The following is a 17,047-nucleotide window of genomic DNA, read 5'->3' as shown; positions in this document are numbered from 1 at the left end:
CTGAATGATTTAGTCCTAAATCTATTGGTTGAAGCACAGCAATGTTGGTAACTATGCTGATGTGTATGGGGTTGGGAAGTCTGTATCACCAATGGACCAAAACAGGGTTTTGGACCCTGATAGTTGTGACATGGGTGTCCATGCAAGGAGTATACCAGCATGCAATGTGGGAACAAGGCAACATGAAGAGGATGTTCACATGAGAGTGCAGGTGAGGGTGACAGCCTGGCATGGAGGGTTCCATTCTAGATGTAGTCTCAGTGGAGGGCAAGTTTAGTAAGGAGAGACAGAGCCTGAGCAGAGTGGAAAAGATGTACACACAAGAGGGTGTCCCAAATAAGATGGCAGACTGGGTGAGGTGTTCCCATATGGGAAGATAGCAGCCTGACGTGAAGTGCTGTAACCCAAGTAGAGTAAGGAGTCACCCAGATGGTTAGCGGGGAGCCCCAAGCTGAAGGTTAAAGCCCAACTTGAGTAAGGAGACGAAGGACGTTGGCAATGCTAGGTGGGTTACACGCAGGAAAATTGATCAGATAAGGAATGTTATTAAAGCTAATGGGTACAGTATGTTTCACTGACAGATGAGTCACAAATATGAAGTGGGGAAAATTAGATTGAACCCTATGGTATTGGATTAGACAATGTTTCATCTGTGTGCACTCATGATTTTCAATATAAGTAGATAGATATAGAAAGTCATAGAGATGTACATTTGTGTGGATATGTATCTATTATATACTTATCATTTATCTATCTATATCTATCAATCTATCTACTTATGTTTATCTATTTCTATCACCTTATCTATCTCTACATTTATCAATATCTATCTTCCATCTATCTATCTATCTATCTGTCTGTCTAGATCTCTCTACCTATCTACCTATCATCTATCTGTATTTCCTAGCTCTGTTCACTGAAAGTGCCTGGGAACAGTTACACGTCAATGGCAGTGACCCATTTAGCACTCAGATTTAGCTTATAAACTCTAATCTTGTCTATAAACAGCAAGAGCTTTCTAAAGAAATGGCTGATTCCTGGACTAGTTTAGGGAAAGTACAAGATGTACATAGATTATCTTGTGAAAAAAGCAAGGGAGTGCACAAATAATGATGGGCATGTGCAAAACTATGGGCAAGTCAGTCTGAGGGGCTTTCCCTGGCCAAATCTGGTTCAAATTGTGATTGGAAAAATAATAGTATTACTTGATAATAAAACATGGAATAAAATAGTAATGGAAAATATATTTACATATTTTTTTATTACAGGTGGAAAAACAAAATATCCATTATAAAATCAATGTTTCCTTTGTGTGTTTTTTACCTTTTCATCTCTTAATTTTTAAAAATTTTATTTATTTCAACGATATACTGATTCGTTATACTATCTTATGACCATCTCTTCCATTTCATTTCTTGTATTGGTTAAACTTTTAAATGTTCATTTCTCTTTACAAGAAATATCTTGCTTTTGTTTTAGAATTATGTTCTTCTTAAAATTACTTTCTGTATTATAAAATCTGATGTGATGTCTTGCATTATTTTCTTATTCTATTTTCCCTCTTAATCTAACCCACCTTTAAAATCTCTTTCAGTTACCCTAAATATTGTTGTTCTGTAAACAATCTGAAATCTTGTTCTTAAAACAATTTCTAAGGCATCTTCTTCTTTGCTATGTCTCTTAAATGTAGTTATTTCTCTCTGTTGTAACATCAATCACTAACAATACTCCTTCGAGTGACCCCCTTTTCTCTAATGTAATTTCAACTATTTACAATTTACCACTTCTGTGTTAATGGTGGATAAAATTTAAATCAAGAAATGATATCTCTTGTATATCTCTGGTGAATGTGTCATAGTCACCTCAAGTTGGCATACTACTCTCTCTACTCTGAATTTTGTCTTTCTTTATGGTCTCCTTTACTATATGTATGCATATACAGATTAGATATAGACACAGATATAGATATAATCACACACAAACATATTCACACAAGATAACACTTTCTGCTTTTTCTTAAAATTTTCTTTGTTTGATATATTATTCTCACTCTGAATGTGCTTGATGTATGATGACTCACATGTCTATACATCCAATCAAAATCTCTTTCCAAAGATGATACAAATATAGTTATCAAATGTACCTCTCCATTTGTCCTCATATCTATACTTCAGCCTAAACACTACTTCCATGTCTCTATTTAATTTTTTTCACATGTGAGATACAGTGATAACAACTGTTTTAATATCTGTGTCTGCTATTTCTAAAATCTAAGTCAGTTCTTGGTCAGTTTCTATTGATTCATTTTTCTCTTCATTTGGATCATATTTTCCTGCTTCTTTGCATGCATAGTTTTGATTTGATTGTAGACAATATGAATTTTACCTTGCTGAGAATGAATGTAATTTATATTTACTGTAACTTATTCCTTAATACAAATATTTATATACCTGTTAATATTCTTAAGATTTGTTCTGATATTATATATAAATTACCTAGAAATAGTTTGATCCTTAAGGTCTTCATTTAAAAAATTATTAGGTATGACTAGAGACCATTTACCCTAGGTCTAATTACTAATTACTCCCCACTACTGGGACCTTATTTTTTCTAAATACTCTACTCAATATCCTGTGAACTACAAGTTACTCCAGTCTTTCTTGGAACAGGCACTTGTTCAGTTCATGTGTGAACGCTGAGCCTGTTTCCTCTCATTCTTTTGGACAGTGGTTTCTTTGGCCTCAGTTTCTTTACACACATACAGCATTCAGTACTCTGATGAATATTTTAGGGAGCCCTCTGTAGATTTCCAAGGTTCTCTCTTGGTGTAGTTCTTTTTTCTCCAGTACTCTGTCTCATGAATTCTAACTTCTTTGGTCTCCTTGGGTCCTCAGCAATGGTTCCTCACCTCAGGGAGTTCACAGGCTCTGTCTAGGTTTCTGCTCCCTTTACCGTGGCCTGGAAACTCTCAAAGCAGTGATCTGGGGCAATTGTGAGATTTAATTTGTATGTTTCCCTCTCTCTCAGGCATTCAGCTCTTCTTGCCAGATATTTATTGTCTTTAAAACTGTTGTTTCATACATTTGTCTAATTACTTTGGCTGTGTTAGATTGAAAGCTGAATTCAATCCCTCTTACTCCATTTAGGCCCAATGTGGAAATCCTCGTCACCATTGATCAAGTATATGCTGAATGCCTTCTGTATATTAGGTATCATCCTAGGCATTTGGGATAAAGTATGAAATAAAGATTAAAATTTTGAAAGGAGAGAAAAAAGTTACAGCCACAGAAAAGACAAAACCTTAAAAGGAAAGGAAATGACTCACAACTAATAGCTTTATAGGAAGAAAAGGAAGATAAAACTAAAATTAAAATAAGGCCATACTAACTCAGACTAATGTAAATGATCTTGTATCTCTCAAAAAACTACAGCATTAAAATGTTGTGAAACAATATAATAATGGACAGTCATAACAATGGTAATGAAAGAAATAGTTTCTCAAATTCTCAAAAGAAAGTAGAGAATTACATTTCAAAATGATTTGCCTAAAAAATGATCCAAACTAAGTCTGGATACTTAAGGCTCACTCATCAGGAAAACTCACTTCTAAAGAAGAGCTTATCTAGTGTTTGTGGTGAACAGTAGAGATACAACTGGTTTCATGGTTGAATGTGTGATTAATTATAAGGACTCTGGAGTATTGAGAAAAGCAAGTTTGACATGGCTTTGCTTCCAAGTAATTTGTTTTTGTGACATGGAATGTGTAAGACATTGAAACCACTATCTCATGAGAATATTTTGAAAATCTCCCTCTGGCACCCTCTGTCTAAGATTCCCTACTTGTTGCAATAAATAACTCTGGTGCCAGGCAGATACCTCTATGACAGGTTTCTAACATCTCATAAGAAATCCCCCATTCTCTGCCTATGACACGGAGAGTGAGACTAAAAGAGAACTGTACTGCTGAACTCCTTTGTCACTCTGTACTGAACATTGCTGGTTTCACGGTGAGAAGATGGCAGAACACATAAAAATGACTGTTGAATTTATTTTCTTTAAAAGAACAGAGATGCAGTATCATCTTTAAGAGCTGCTTAACTGAAGTTTTCCATAGATTAAGAATGACAGCCATGAAAGTTCAGTGTCCTTAGAAAGGGAACAAAAAGGAGAGTTGGTAAAAGATGAGAGTGCAGACACCTATTTGGGGAGCCAAGAAGAGTGTTATGAAGTTCAAGGTTAACTGATGGGGGTTCATAGCACATAAGTCAGAGACCAATATTTTGTTTTGGTCTCTGGGGGAAGACTGGAGAAATTATATCTCTTCAAAGGATTTTTTAAGGGGTTGACAGTGGGACACACATACTAGGAGAAATTAAATTTCTTTTTGATGTCCAGGATTAGTGTGTGAAATATCTTTCTGGCTAGGATGGGTAATACACCACAGATAAAAGGAAATCCAGTACTGATTGAGTCAGTGCCAAAAATAGAAGGGAAAGATGCACATAAAGGAGAGCAGAGTGAATTCTAAGACATTATGGAAGATAATTAAAGCAAAAGGAAGAAAGCTGATTATATGTGTTTATATGAACCTGTAGTATATGAATTTGTGTATGTTTAAATGAAGTGCAATGATGTGTTGTGGACAACACTCAATGTGTTCCTCATGAATTTTACGTTTATAAGAAAGTCTCACATCTTAGTGTCGTAGAATACAGTGTGTTGAGTGACTGTGAGTGTGGGCTCTATCTGTAGTGTGTTTGCATGCCCCAAGCTATTGTGAACAACAATTTTCTTCTTTTTGTTTTTATCAACATGAGTGTCTCTGATACTCCACATGTACATCTGAAAAAATTATATAGAATTTAGTATTCTAAGTCCCTAAGAAGTCAGCCATAAGGAACTGACTCAGTCCCTCAGATAAAAGGACATGCTTGGTAGAACACTCTTTACTAGGCATACTATGAAAGAATGTAGTAAGATACAGTAGCCTTTCATTGTCAAGTGCGTGTGAATGCAAATGAACAAGCGTAAGTCTATACATCAATGGATGAAAATGTATACATTGTGATTCATCTAGAATCTGCTTTTCAAAGATATATTTGCATCTATAAAAAGATTAATTTGTTTATTTACATTTACATGGTTTTAAAACAGCACAGTAGTTCTAATTCTGGCTGAGGGAAAAAATATATATATTTTATTCCAATCCTCCCTGTCTCTATTCTTTTTCTTGAGAAGGAATCCTTCATTAGTTTCTGTTTTTCTTCTGGTGTTTTTATTTGGGGTCACACTTTTAAATAATATGATTTTACAAAAGATTCCATAGTTTTGACTTCATACTCTTCCAGATAAGGGTTTAGCTTGGTTCTATTCCCACCCCTCCTCCCCCATCCCACATATCCAAATGTAGTTACATCGCTATTTTGTTTTTGCTTCAACTTTAAACAAAACACTTGGATCTAATTGTATTCAATCAGTCATATACAATCTCCTCCTACCTTTCTTTGTAGCATAATGACATAAGCACTAACACCATTTCCTCCAAATATGCTATTTGTAAGATATTTACTGATATATTCATATGCATTATTTCCTAATATATTTGTGTTTTGAAATAGAGATATTTAAAATTTTATTAAAGAAATTATTTATTAATGTTTGATACTATCATAGCATCAGCTAAGATGTAATGACAATACCTACTTTAGTGATTTTTATCAGTCATATTTTGAAAAATAAACATATTTAAAAAGAAAAAATCAAACAACATAGAAATTAATTTTAAAAGGGACAGTATCATATGAAGTATTTTTTAAATGACATGGGGTTTATGTGAGTTATTGAAATATCTTATGCTTTATTTCTGCAGGTGTAAATAACAGGGAACATGCCCGGTTTCCAGATGCCTGAATATTTCTAGGTGTGGTGTTGACACAGGGAAAGTGCAGGAACTTCTTTCAGAGTTTCTGCTAAGGTCACTAAAAATAAAAGTAGGTGAAAAATTATGAAATATAAAGAGTTCTGAGAATGAAATTTTTCTAAACATTGGGATAAAAAATAAAATTATGTGCTTAATTTTCATGTTACTTGATCAATGATTGGAATGTTCTAGGCCAAAAGAATTCTAGTAACTCTTCCATTTTAATAGCAGTTATCCATTGCCCTAACTCCAGATTGTTATTCAGATAAATCTGGAAACATTATAAGGATCAATTCCTTGATGTAAAGATGCCTAGGATTGGGGCTGCCCCCCAGGAGTAAGATGCGTTATATTCTCCTATCTTAAAATCTTTATTTGTCTTCCAATAGGAACATTTAGAAGCTGATCTGGACTTGTTCCCAAGAAATATCCTTATGGGGTTTACAAACCACAGCTGGTTCCAGCCACCCACTCTCTTTCTAACAGGCATTCCTGGACTGGAGGCTGTACAAATATGGATCTCTATTCCACTGTGCATCATGTATCTAATCACCTTCCTAGGTAACTGCACTATCCTCTTTGTTATTAAAAGCACTTCCAGCCTTCATGAGCCTCAGTACATGTTCCTGTCTATGCTAGCAGGCACAGATCTGGATCTGTCTTTATCAACTTTACCTACGGTACTCAAAGTTTTCCTCCTGAATCACAGAGAGATTGAGTTCCACTCTTGCCTAACACAGATGTTCTTCATCCATACCTTCTCCTCCATGGAGTCAGCCATCCTGTTGGCCATGGCCTTTGACAGATTTGTAGCTATTTGCAACCCGCTGCTCTACACTGTGGTCTTAACCCCTCCTCGGATTATTGGGATGGGGATTGCTGCTGTGGTTAGGGGTGTGGTGTTGATGGTACCCTTGCCAGTCCTTCTTCAGAGATTGTCCTTCTGCAAAGATGTTATTCTATCACATTGTTACTGCTATCACCCTGATGTTATGAAGCTGGCCTGTGGTCCTGTCAGAGTCAACATCATCTATGGGCTGTCTCTTGTTCTTTGCTCCTTTGGAGTTGACTCCATGTTCTTTGTCATTTCGTACATCCTTATTTTGAAAACTGTGATGAGTATTGCCTCAGAAGATGGTCAGCTCAAGGCATTTAATACTTGTGCTTCCCACATTTTCACTGTCTGCATCTTTTATGTGCCCCTTATTGTGCTGGCTCTAATTCATAGGTTTGGTACATTCACGTCTCCTCTTCTCCATGTCACCATGGCCAATCTCTTCCTCTTGTTAACTCCAGTCCTTAATCCCTTGGTTTATAGCCTAAAAACCAAACAGATAAGGTCTGCAGTGCACAAGGTATTCAAGAGCAGGGGAAACTTGCTCAAGTAGTCAAGTGTGGCTTAGTGAAAAAACACCTTGACTCTCTCTTCCCCTTTTACCTATTTCCCTCTGGGGAATATGTCATTAATTCAAGGTATAATTTTGTGATAGTTCAGGTATTTTCTTCTCATATGCCAAGAAGATGGTGACATTTGGTTCTTGTCTTGATCGAATTCATTATGCACACTCTTGAATGAGGGATCTTGCTGAAATAATTTTTTCATCTCTTTTGTATTTAAATATTTAAGTTTAAATAATTAAGTGGCTTATAGTTAGCTACAGGATAAAGATCAAGTTACTAACATATTTTAGAATCTTTTCTGTTTTCTTATCCCTGCCTTCCCCCCAGCATCAACTCTGTCTATAGAATGCCACTTCTCTTTGAACTGGATGATTCAATACATTTGTACACATGTATTCCTGCCTTCATGTGACTCCAAGCTTTTACCAATTGCTTGGCTTCAAATTTCAACACCTACCTTAAACACAACTTCCTCTATTATGAATGTTTCCAACATTCTGGTAGAACTGGCACTTCCCTTTTCCCCTCAATATACTCCATAAATAATTTTATTATAATACTCACAGGACAATTTTACTTACGTCTTCATGGCTGTCTTCCTCCATTGACTGAGAATTATTGTCAGAAGCCACTGTGTTGCTTTATTTTCAATCTCTGGTGTATACCTTATTCAGCAGCACAATAAATTGCAATCGTTTCCTTTAGTAAATGAATAAATGGTCATGTGCCTAGATAATTACACTTGACAATCACAACTCTTACTTGCCAATGTAACTACTGTTTAATGATCCTTCCCTTCTAAACAATCAGGGACCAAGTGTGTTGTCTTTGCCTTTGCATCTTCATTACCTTATGGAGTATCTGCATATTGTGCACAATAAATGCATATTGACTCATAAATGGGTAAATTAATAAATATGTGAACTGAGAGATGTCATTGGTAATATGTTCTACGTGTAAAGTGTGATTTTTGCACATTAAAATGTAACTATAAAGCAAGTGAGGGGAATCTTTAAAATACTTTATTCTTAAAAGGAGAAAGGAAATTGAGTTGTTTAATGTCTGCCTCCACGTCCAAACTTTCATTACATTACCAAAAATAGCCTGTCTTAAACCAAAAGAGACGAATTTTATTAGCTCTATTTTAAAGGAAAAGAGAGAGTTAAAAGATACTAAGTAATTTGTCAGTATCTCCCCAATCAAAAATGATTAGACTCGGGATTAAAAATCACCATATATTATGTAAAAAATACATAAATTCTGGTAAATCCAACTTTTTTCCCCATATGAGATTTAAAGATATGCAAACACATAGGTGTCATTGAACCCCATTATTTAATTATGGTATTTTAAGCAAATTTTATTTTTACTCATGTTCACTAACATTAAATGCATTATGAATTTACTGATTCCAGCAAACATTTGTCATGTTCAAAGAGATACTAGTTTGATTATCAACCTATGTCTGCATGAAACATACAGTGCCCAAGAAAGCTGCTAGTTGTAGAACTAAGACAAACTTACATCTGTACATCTTTAAGTGTCATGCTCGTAACTCTACTTCATATTTCCTGCCTGCAAAAGCTGAAGTCTAAGAAGAAAATTGCCAAAATTCATATCTTTAGCACATTGTGAAATGAGAGTATAAGTAGAGGCCAAAGTGGAGTACATATATTTTTATTTTGTTTTCTTTTTTAAAGAAACACTTGGAAAAAGTCAAATTCAAAGACTGTAGGGACCAACCGGTTGACAGTCATCTTCTAGAAAACAGGAATGAAACCACAATTAGCCAACACTAGGGGAAAAATTATCTTGTTCCTATAAATTCCTATTTATCTATGAAAAGAATCATTCACTGAGACAGAACATTTTGCTTGGAAGAAATGCAAGTAAAGTACAACAGAAGAAGATATTCTGAGGAAGGGTGACAAAGGACAATGGCAAGGTAATGTTAATCGATATGTTAACATATTGATTATATTAATCAATTAAGGTTACTTAGTCTTCTATTAGCCATTTCTATATTTTTCCAGGGCATTGACATGCTCTGCTGAGGATAAGCTGATGCTGTCTCGCCTCATACTACAGCAATACAATAACTATTTCATAATAGCCAAGGTTACACTCATGATGTGTTAGGAAGTAATATCACATACACCTTTTTGAAATTATTCAGCAATCAGCAGTCAGTAGAGTTCTCATTTTTTAAAGTCCTTGCCTTGAAATGGAGAGGATTTCAGTTTATTATTTTTTCTGTTATTTTTCATAAGTTCTCTCTCTCTCTCTCTCACACACACACACGCACACACACACACACACACCATGACACAATACTCCCAATGAGAATTCTTTAAATTCAGTATGGCCACTGCATTTCATGACCTCACTGTTAATATTTATTTTCTATAAATTTTATTTGGCAAAATTAATGTATGCAAAGTAGTAGACGGATGAGTACTGTAAATGTTTAGAACAATATTTTTCATTCTGTTATTTTAAATACTGTTAGGGAGTAACTAATGAGTCAAATATGAAATGCCTTTTTTTTCCAACTGCACTTGGTGATTTCAGACAGCTCAACAGAGAAGATGTGCCGTAAAGTTTCATCCACATGCTGGACTTAAGCTGAGAATTTTCTTTTGTATTATGCAGATGCTTTCTTTAACTATGTTTCCTGTCATCAACATAGAGCTCTTTTATGTGAATTCTATCTACTGATTCTTACCTTAGGTTTTCTCTATTTCATTTTTCCATAGTTTCTTCTAATGAAATACCCCACAAGTCCATCCATATGATTCGGAGACCAAAACATAATTTATTGATTTACTGTTTCTTCTTGCTGCATGTGTTCATGCTGTGTATCAGTTATGCATACATGTCTTTGTTTAAGAATCCAGTTCCCTTTTGTACCATTAATAAATATACATAAAATGAAATTGTTTGAATAAGGAAGACTGCACATCCTTAAAGTCATCATTAAATGAGCTTTTTATCATCTTCCACATTCCATTTCTGTACAAATCTTTCTTTATTGCTGCTGCTATTGCATTAGTTAGAGCTTTTTAATCTCTAACCTAGACTGTATATTTATCCAGTAACTCAACTGTATCTCAGAGCAAATCCCCCAAATATTTAGAGGAATACTAAAATATATAGTAGCCATATTTACAACAATTTGGATTCAATAAACAAATTCCAGGCTTACAAGGAGTGAAAATATAGCCTGCAATAAAGAGGAAAAAAATAATCAAAAGTGACCAAGCTGGATGACTGATAGGATGTCATAAAAAAAATATGCTTAGGGATCATTGGTCCAATGAAGAGGTTGGATTCATTGAAATTTTGGATGTTACAGATGGTTTAATATAAGAGATCATAATTAATCTAGTTATTAAAAATGAGCAAAAATTTTCTCAATGAAAGATGAAAAGTGCATATTAGGTACAGGAAGTAGCAAGTCAAAAACATTTTAGAACCAACACACACTATTCAGAGTACTGAAAATTGTCTAGTAAGTCTCGGGCATGGAAGAAAAGTACACAGGTCAGATCATGGAGAGTCTCTCATATCATGTGCATTATATTAAAGTTGTCATATCAAACATGGGTCCAGCCCTGTGGCCAAGTGTAGAGTTCTGTGTGCTCTCTTTTGGTGGCCCGGGTTCATGTGTTCCAACCTCGGGTGCAGATGTACTCCACTCACCAGCCACGGTGTGGAGGTGTCCCACATACAAAAACATAGAGGAAGATTGGCACAGATGTTAGCTCAGACGTAATCTTCCTCAAACAAAAAAAAAAGGAGGATTGGCAGTGAATGTTAGCATGTTAGCTCAGGGCAAATCTTCCTCAACAACAAAAACAACAAAAATTCTAAATAAAGATTCAACATGATCATATTTGTTTTACAAAGTTTATACAGCAGTGTAAATAATAGATGGGGCATGGGGTAACATTGCATGATGAAAATGCAGCTACTGTAGTAGATAATAGGGAGATAATAAAAGTTTGAATTAGTGAAGGGCCTATAGACATGTAAACAAATGAACTCGCTTAATACATATTTAGGAGATATAAGTGAATAAAATTAGTGAAGATTAAAAATGGGGAGATGTAAGAGAAATCTATAGAGATTATAGGATTATTTTTTTCTCTATACCAACATAGAAGATCCAATTCATGTACAGAGGGAACTTAGAAGAAAGCAGCTTTTGGAGCAGAAGTTCATGAATTTGAGGACTGCTTTCAAAAGAACAGATGTATGTACACAAGCCTATCTGGAGATCAAAAAGGAGTAGAAAATTTTTCAATGATTATATATAATGTACTCCATAACTGTATCAAAGGTAATATATAAACTAAAAATGGTATAGTCTACAGGAAACTGGGGTAAATATCCTTTTCTACAAAATATGGATTTTCATATATTGGGAGGGAGTGGGAAGAGTTTTCTTGAATATGACTCAACTCTTGGATAAAAAAGTCTAATAAAATAAAAAACAATTTAATAATTTACTACTGTACCTCAGGCAGTCTGCAATTTGACAGAGTTAAACTAGTTTAGAAAATATAAATGTTTGTTCTCATGGAGATTTTAATGAAGGAAAGAAGAAAGATAATTAAAAAATAAACTATATAAAACACAGTAGAAAGAAGAGAAATAAACTAGAAAGTTAGAGAATGGGGTGAGAGATTTGTTGAACTCCTTAGACTCTTTGCAAAGTTGCTGAATAACAAACTATATTTGGAAATATAGAAGATATTAGATCTGAATATAACAATGGGATTATCATGAATTCTCTGCCCAAGGACCTCTCATTTGTCCCAATTTTGTTCTCAAGAGGGTTGAAACCACATTGAGAAAAAAAGTGGGAACAAATAATATATTACAAATATATAATTTATATATTTATTCATAAAACCCATAATTTATAACATTTCATCCTATCCTTCTCTATATCCACATGTTACATCTAAAATGACAACAAAAGTCAACTATTATTAAATAACTATAGAATTGGGAGTTCATTTTTTCCCCTACCTAAATCTCCATTAACTTGCCTAATTCTTCACCTTCTCTGTTTCTTGAAAGATTTCCTCAGAGAAGAACGGATCTGCTTGGTCTTTAAGCTATATACAATTGGGTTAAGCATTGGGGGCATAAAGAGGTATATATTTCCCAGGACAGCATGTGCTAATGGAGAGCTTCTGTGGCTGATTCGATGCATGACAGTTATTGCCAGGAGAGGCCCATAATAAATTAGAACAATAAAGATATGAGACAAACAGGTATTGAGTGCTTTCCTCTGGCCTTCTCTGGAAGCAATGCCTATCACTGCTTGGAATATCAGAGCATAAGAAATGGCTATTAACAGAAAATCAAACCCAAAAGAAAAGATAACCAAAACCAGTCCATAGAAAATATTAATTTTGACTTGGCCACAAGCTAACTTCATGACATTTGGATGGAGGCAGTAGGAATAGGAAAGTGTCTGGCCCTTGCAGAAAGGTAGCCTCTTGAGCAGGATAGGCAATGGAGTCATGAGTGCTACCCCTCTCAGCAGGGCTGCCAGCCCCATTTTGGTGACTCTTGAGTTGGTGAGTATGGTGGTGTATTGCAAGGGGTGATGATGGCCACAAAGCGGTCAAAGGCCATGGCTAACAAGATTCCTGAGCCTGTGGAAGAGAACGTATGGATGAAGAAGAGTTGAATGAGGCAATCATCAAATGCAATGTGATAGAGGCCAAGGATAAAGACCTTGAGCACAGAGAAAAGTGTAGAAACAGACAGGACAATATCTGCTCCAGCTAGCATTGACAAGAAAAGGTACTGGGGCTCCTGTAGACTACGCTCAGTCTTCACCAAGTACAACACTGTACAATTTCCCACTATTGTAGTGATGTACATCAGGCACAGGAGTGGTCCCAGCCACAGGTGGGCACCCACCAGCTTTCGGAGGCCCGTGAGAATGAAGAGAGAAGGCTGAAATTTTGTGGTGTTGGACTCAGACATGGAAAACTGTGAGAAGCCCTACTCAAAACATTTTCCAAGAAATGGATCCTAAGAGGGAAGAGAAAATGAAAGATCAAATTCAGGAGACTCTACTGATTTGGCAAAATGCTCCCAATGAATGCTAAAGACTGAGCATTATAGACTTACCGAAAGGAAAATGACATTAATAATTTTTATGCCTGGAAAGGAAAGTTCTCTCTTCTGAAGTTGCAGTGGTATCAGGCAATTTCTTACTATTATAATTAGATTATAACAATATCGCTCAGTGGTGTAACTAAATTCTTTGGACCTTAATAACATTTAATCTTTTAAATTATTTTGTCCTTGCAAAGTTGTCTTTCTTTTATTTCCATAAAACTACCCCTCTTGATCTTTTTTTACTTTCATAGATATTCCCTACATATTTTTAAAAGGTTTGCCATTCTCCATGTGTCAATAAATACTAGTATTATATTTTTCTCACTCTCTGTTCCTCAGGATTGATTATATTTATTTTTTTTAATTTTCTTTGCCTTTAAATATATATCTTCTTTCTAGTTCTCTCACATTAGTTCCAGGTACCTCAAGCTTAACACTTCCAAACCTCAACTCACTTTCCACACGTAGTTAGATGTCTTCAATGTCTCTGTTAAGTATTCATGCAATAATCTCACCATATTGTATAACATTTGATCCTGAATTTCACTTCATTCTTTATTAAAGAATAAGGTAAGGGCACACAAAATTCAGCAAACAGTATTCTTTTAATAAGGATTATTAAAAGATATTTATTATTTTTATTATTATTAAAAGGATATTTAATCTAATTATCCAAAAATATAGATGGATAAATAAAATGATGTACCGCCTAATACTAGAACACTAAAGAACCTCAAAAATGAATATTATAGAAATTCTTAAGTCAAGAAAGTTGTCTGTACAAAAAAGTTTTTATTTCTTCTTAATCTTTTTATAACTATATATAGCTCTTTGTTTCTTGTCCTTCCAAAGATTCCAGTAAAATAAAAGCTAATTAACATAATCTAAAAAGTTAAGTAAAAAGGAGAAAGTAAATTAGTTGAAATAGCAAGTTCAACAAATGTCTGGGGCAAGAAGAAATAAAAGCTGTTAAGAGATAAAACTAATTGTGCAATGACCATGCTCAAATACGCATGAGGAAAATGCTGTTAAAAGATGACGTATCTGCTCCACAGAACCTTAGAGAGTCCTCAAGAACAGAATGGCATGCACAAAGATTGTTGAGAGCAAGAGGAGAAAATAGAATCAGAGGCTAGGAGCATTTGAAATTCTGTTTACTAAATTTCTTTGCCAATTGGTTTACTGTATTAATTTCCATTTTCCTCTCTTCCCATATTTCCCTTAGTCTAGTCATGTAGAGATACACAGAATATAAGACAGGGACGGTACTGAAGTCTCTTCTGTAAAGATATTAAAGAAACTACCTGGAGAGGATTAATAGCACTAATATCTATTGTCATTCAGGCGTAGTAAAGGACTTACACATAATGGATAATCACTTAAAGTCAGTTTCCACACAGGGAACCCTCAAATTGACTGCTGTCAATTGACTAGATCAACCCTGACACAAAGGGTTCCAATATTGCCTTCTATCCCTGAAAGAGAAATGTCAAAATTAATAGTAAAAGAAAACAGAAATAGTAGAATAAATTTCTGTCACCTACTTAGTAAAAACAGTCCTTTAATGATAAGTATAAATAGATAATAAAGCTTTCAGATCTATCAATAAAACAAAAAGCATAGAGAAGCATATCACTTAACTCTCAGATAAAGATAATCTGTGTACTAAAAAACAAATTTAATAGGTAAATTAATATAACCTGCAATATTTATAAACTTACTGCATTTATAAAACAACGGGTTATGATGCAAAGCAGATGTTCTGAAACTTTGGCTTGTATCAGAATTGCCTGCAGTGCTTCCTAAAACACTTATTGCTGAGCCTCAAACCTGGAATTTCTGATTCAGTAGGTATCAGTGAGGCCTGAGAATTTATAGTTATATTTCTAGCAACTTCCCAGGTGATGCTGATGCTGCAGGCCAAGGGACCCAACTTTGAATACCATTGACGTAAAGGACTAATGTGAGGATAAGAAAAATTCTATAAATTAATCTTTGACAGTCATAATAAAAATAAATAAAATACAAAGAAGAAACACAAGAGAAAGTAAATAAATATTTGGGGGAAAGGTAAATAAAATGAAAATCAAACACATAATAACATGAAGGGTCAAGTAGAGAGATACACCATGTGACACTTGGGTTTCCAAAAAAAAAAAAAGGAGGAGAGACATTGAGAGAAGGATTATATAAGAAAGTATGTAATACCTTTTTTGAGGGGAGCTGAAAAGATATTGTTGTCATTAGTTTGAAAGGATACATGGGGATAACAAAGAGAATTATTATAATAAACCCACCCTTATCACTATGCCATTTGAGAACACAGTGGAAAATGAGAATATCTTAACTGCTTATTAATAGACAAAAAGAAAAAAACAAAACAAAGAAAAGGAAAAAGTTCACAAAACAGAGAGGACAAGATAGGCGTTATATTTCTAATTATTAAACCTGGAATGTATAAACAGAGAAACAATGCTACCCTGATATTAAAGAACTATTTTTTTCTTCTTGTTTTTGAGTCTGTAACTCCACAGATATCTTAACTAACAACTAAATTCCACTTAAAACAGTAGAAAAAATAAAATACTTAGGAATAAATTTAACCAACTTAATTTCAGCAAGGATGTGAAAGATCTATACAGTGAAAAACATGACTTTGAAGAATGAAATTGAAGAAAACACAAATAAATGGAAAGATGTCCCATATTCATGGATCAGGAAACTTAATATTGTTAAAATATCCATACTACACAAAGCTATCTATAGAGTCAAGCAATACCTGAAAAAATTCCAATGGCAGTTTTCGTAGAAATAGAAAAAAGAATTCTAAAATTTGTATAGAACAACAAAAGATGAAAGAGAGTCAAAGCAATCCTAACAAAGAAGAGGAAAGCCAGGGATATCATACTTCGTGATTTCAAAGTATATTATGAAGACATGGTAATTAAACAGTATGGTATGGGCATAAAAATAGACTCATGGACCAAGGCAACAAGATCAGGAGCCCAAAAGTGAATCATCACATATACAGTCACCTAATATTTGACAAGGTAGCCAAAAATACTCAATGGAGAAAAGAGAGTCTCTTTAATAAATGGTCTTGGGAAAACTGGATAATCATATGCAGAAGAATGAAACTAGACTACTATCTTTCATTACTCAAAAATTAACTTGAGCTGGGGCTGGCCCTGTGGCCGAGTGGTTAAGTTCGCACGCTCCGCTGCAGGCGGCCCAGTGTTTCGTTGGTTCAAACCCTGGGCGCGGACATGGCACTGCTCATCAGACCACGCTGAGGCAGCATCCCACATGCCACAACTAGAAGGACCCACAACGAAGAATATACAACTATGTACCAGGGGGCTTTGGGGAGAAAAAAAAAAGGAAAGAAAAAATAAAATCTTTAAAAAAAAAAAAATTAACTTGAGGTGGATTAAGAGCTTAAACATAAGACCTGAAACTGTAAAACTCCTAGAAGAAAATACAGGAAAAATTCTCTTTGAAATTGGTCTTGGAAACAACTTTTTAGATATGACACTAAAAGCATGAATGACAAAAGCATAAATAAATAAATGAGACTAC

The 17,047-nt window shown here is 34.7% G+C and overlaps 1 protein-coding gene and 1 pseudogene across 1 annotated transcript; one reads left to right on the top strand and one right to left on the bottom strand.

Moving 5' to 3' along the window:
- The first annotated feature begins 6,354 nt into the window (after positions 1-6,354).
- LOC106830365 (olfactory receptor 51A4-like) lies at positions 6,355-7,308 on the top strand. The gene has a single exon (XM_014839947.1). It carries the CDS (start codon positions 6,355-6,357, stop codon positions 7,306-7,308), a length of 954 nt encoding a protein of 317 aa, XP_014695433.1.
- Positions 7,309-12,386: 5,078 nt separating this feature from the next.
- On the bottom strand, positions 12,387-13,330 carry LOC106830364 (olfactory receptor 51I1-like; annotated as a pseudogene).
- Positions 13,331-17,047: the final 3,717 nt, after the last annotated feature.

Source organism: Equus asinus, chromosome 20 (genome assembly GCF_041296235.1).
Source record: "Equus asinus isolate D_3611 breed Donkey chromosome 20, EquAss-T2T_v2, whole genome shotgun sequence".
In the NCBI taxonomy this organism is placed as follows: domain Eukaryota; kingdom Metazoa; phylum Chordata; class Mammalia; order Perissodactyla; family Equidae; genus Equus; species Equus asinus.
This window is presented reverse-complemented; position numbering and strand designations above follow the sequence as displayed.

Bases quoted from the DNA above. Each gene is read 5' to 3' on its own strand.
- LOC106830365 (XM_014839947.1), top strand. From the start codon at position 6,355: ATGGGGTTTACAAACCACAGCTGGTTCCAGCCACCCACTCTCTTTCTA.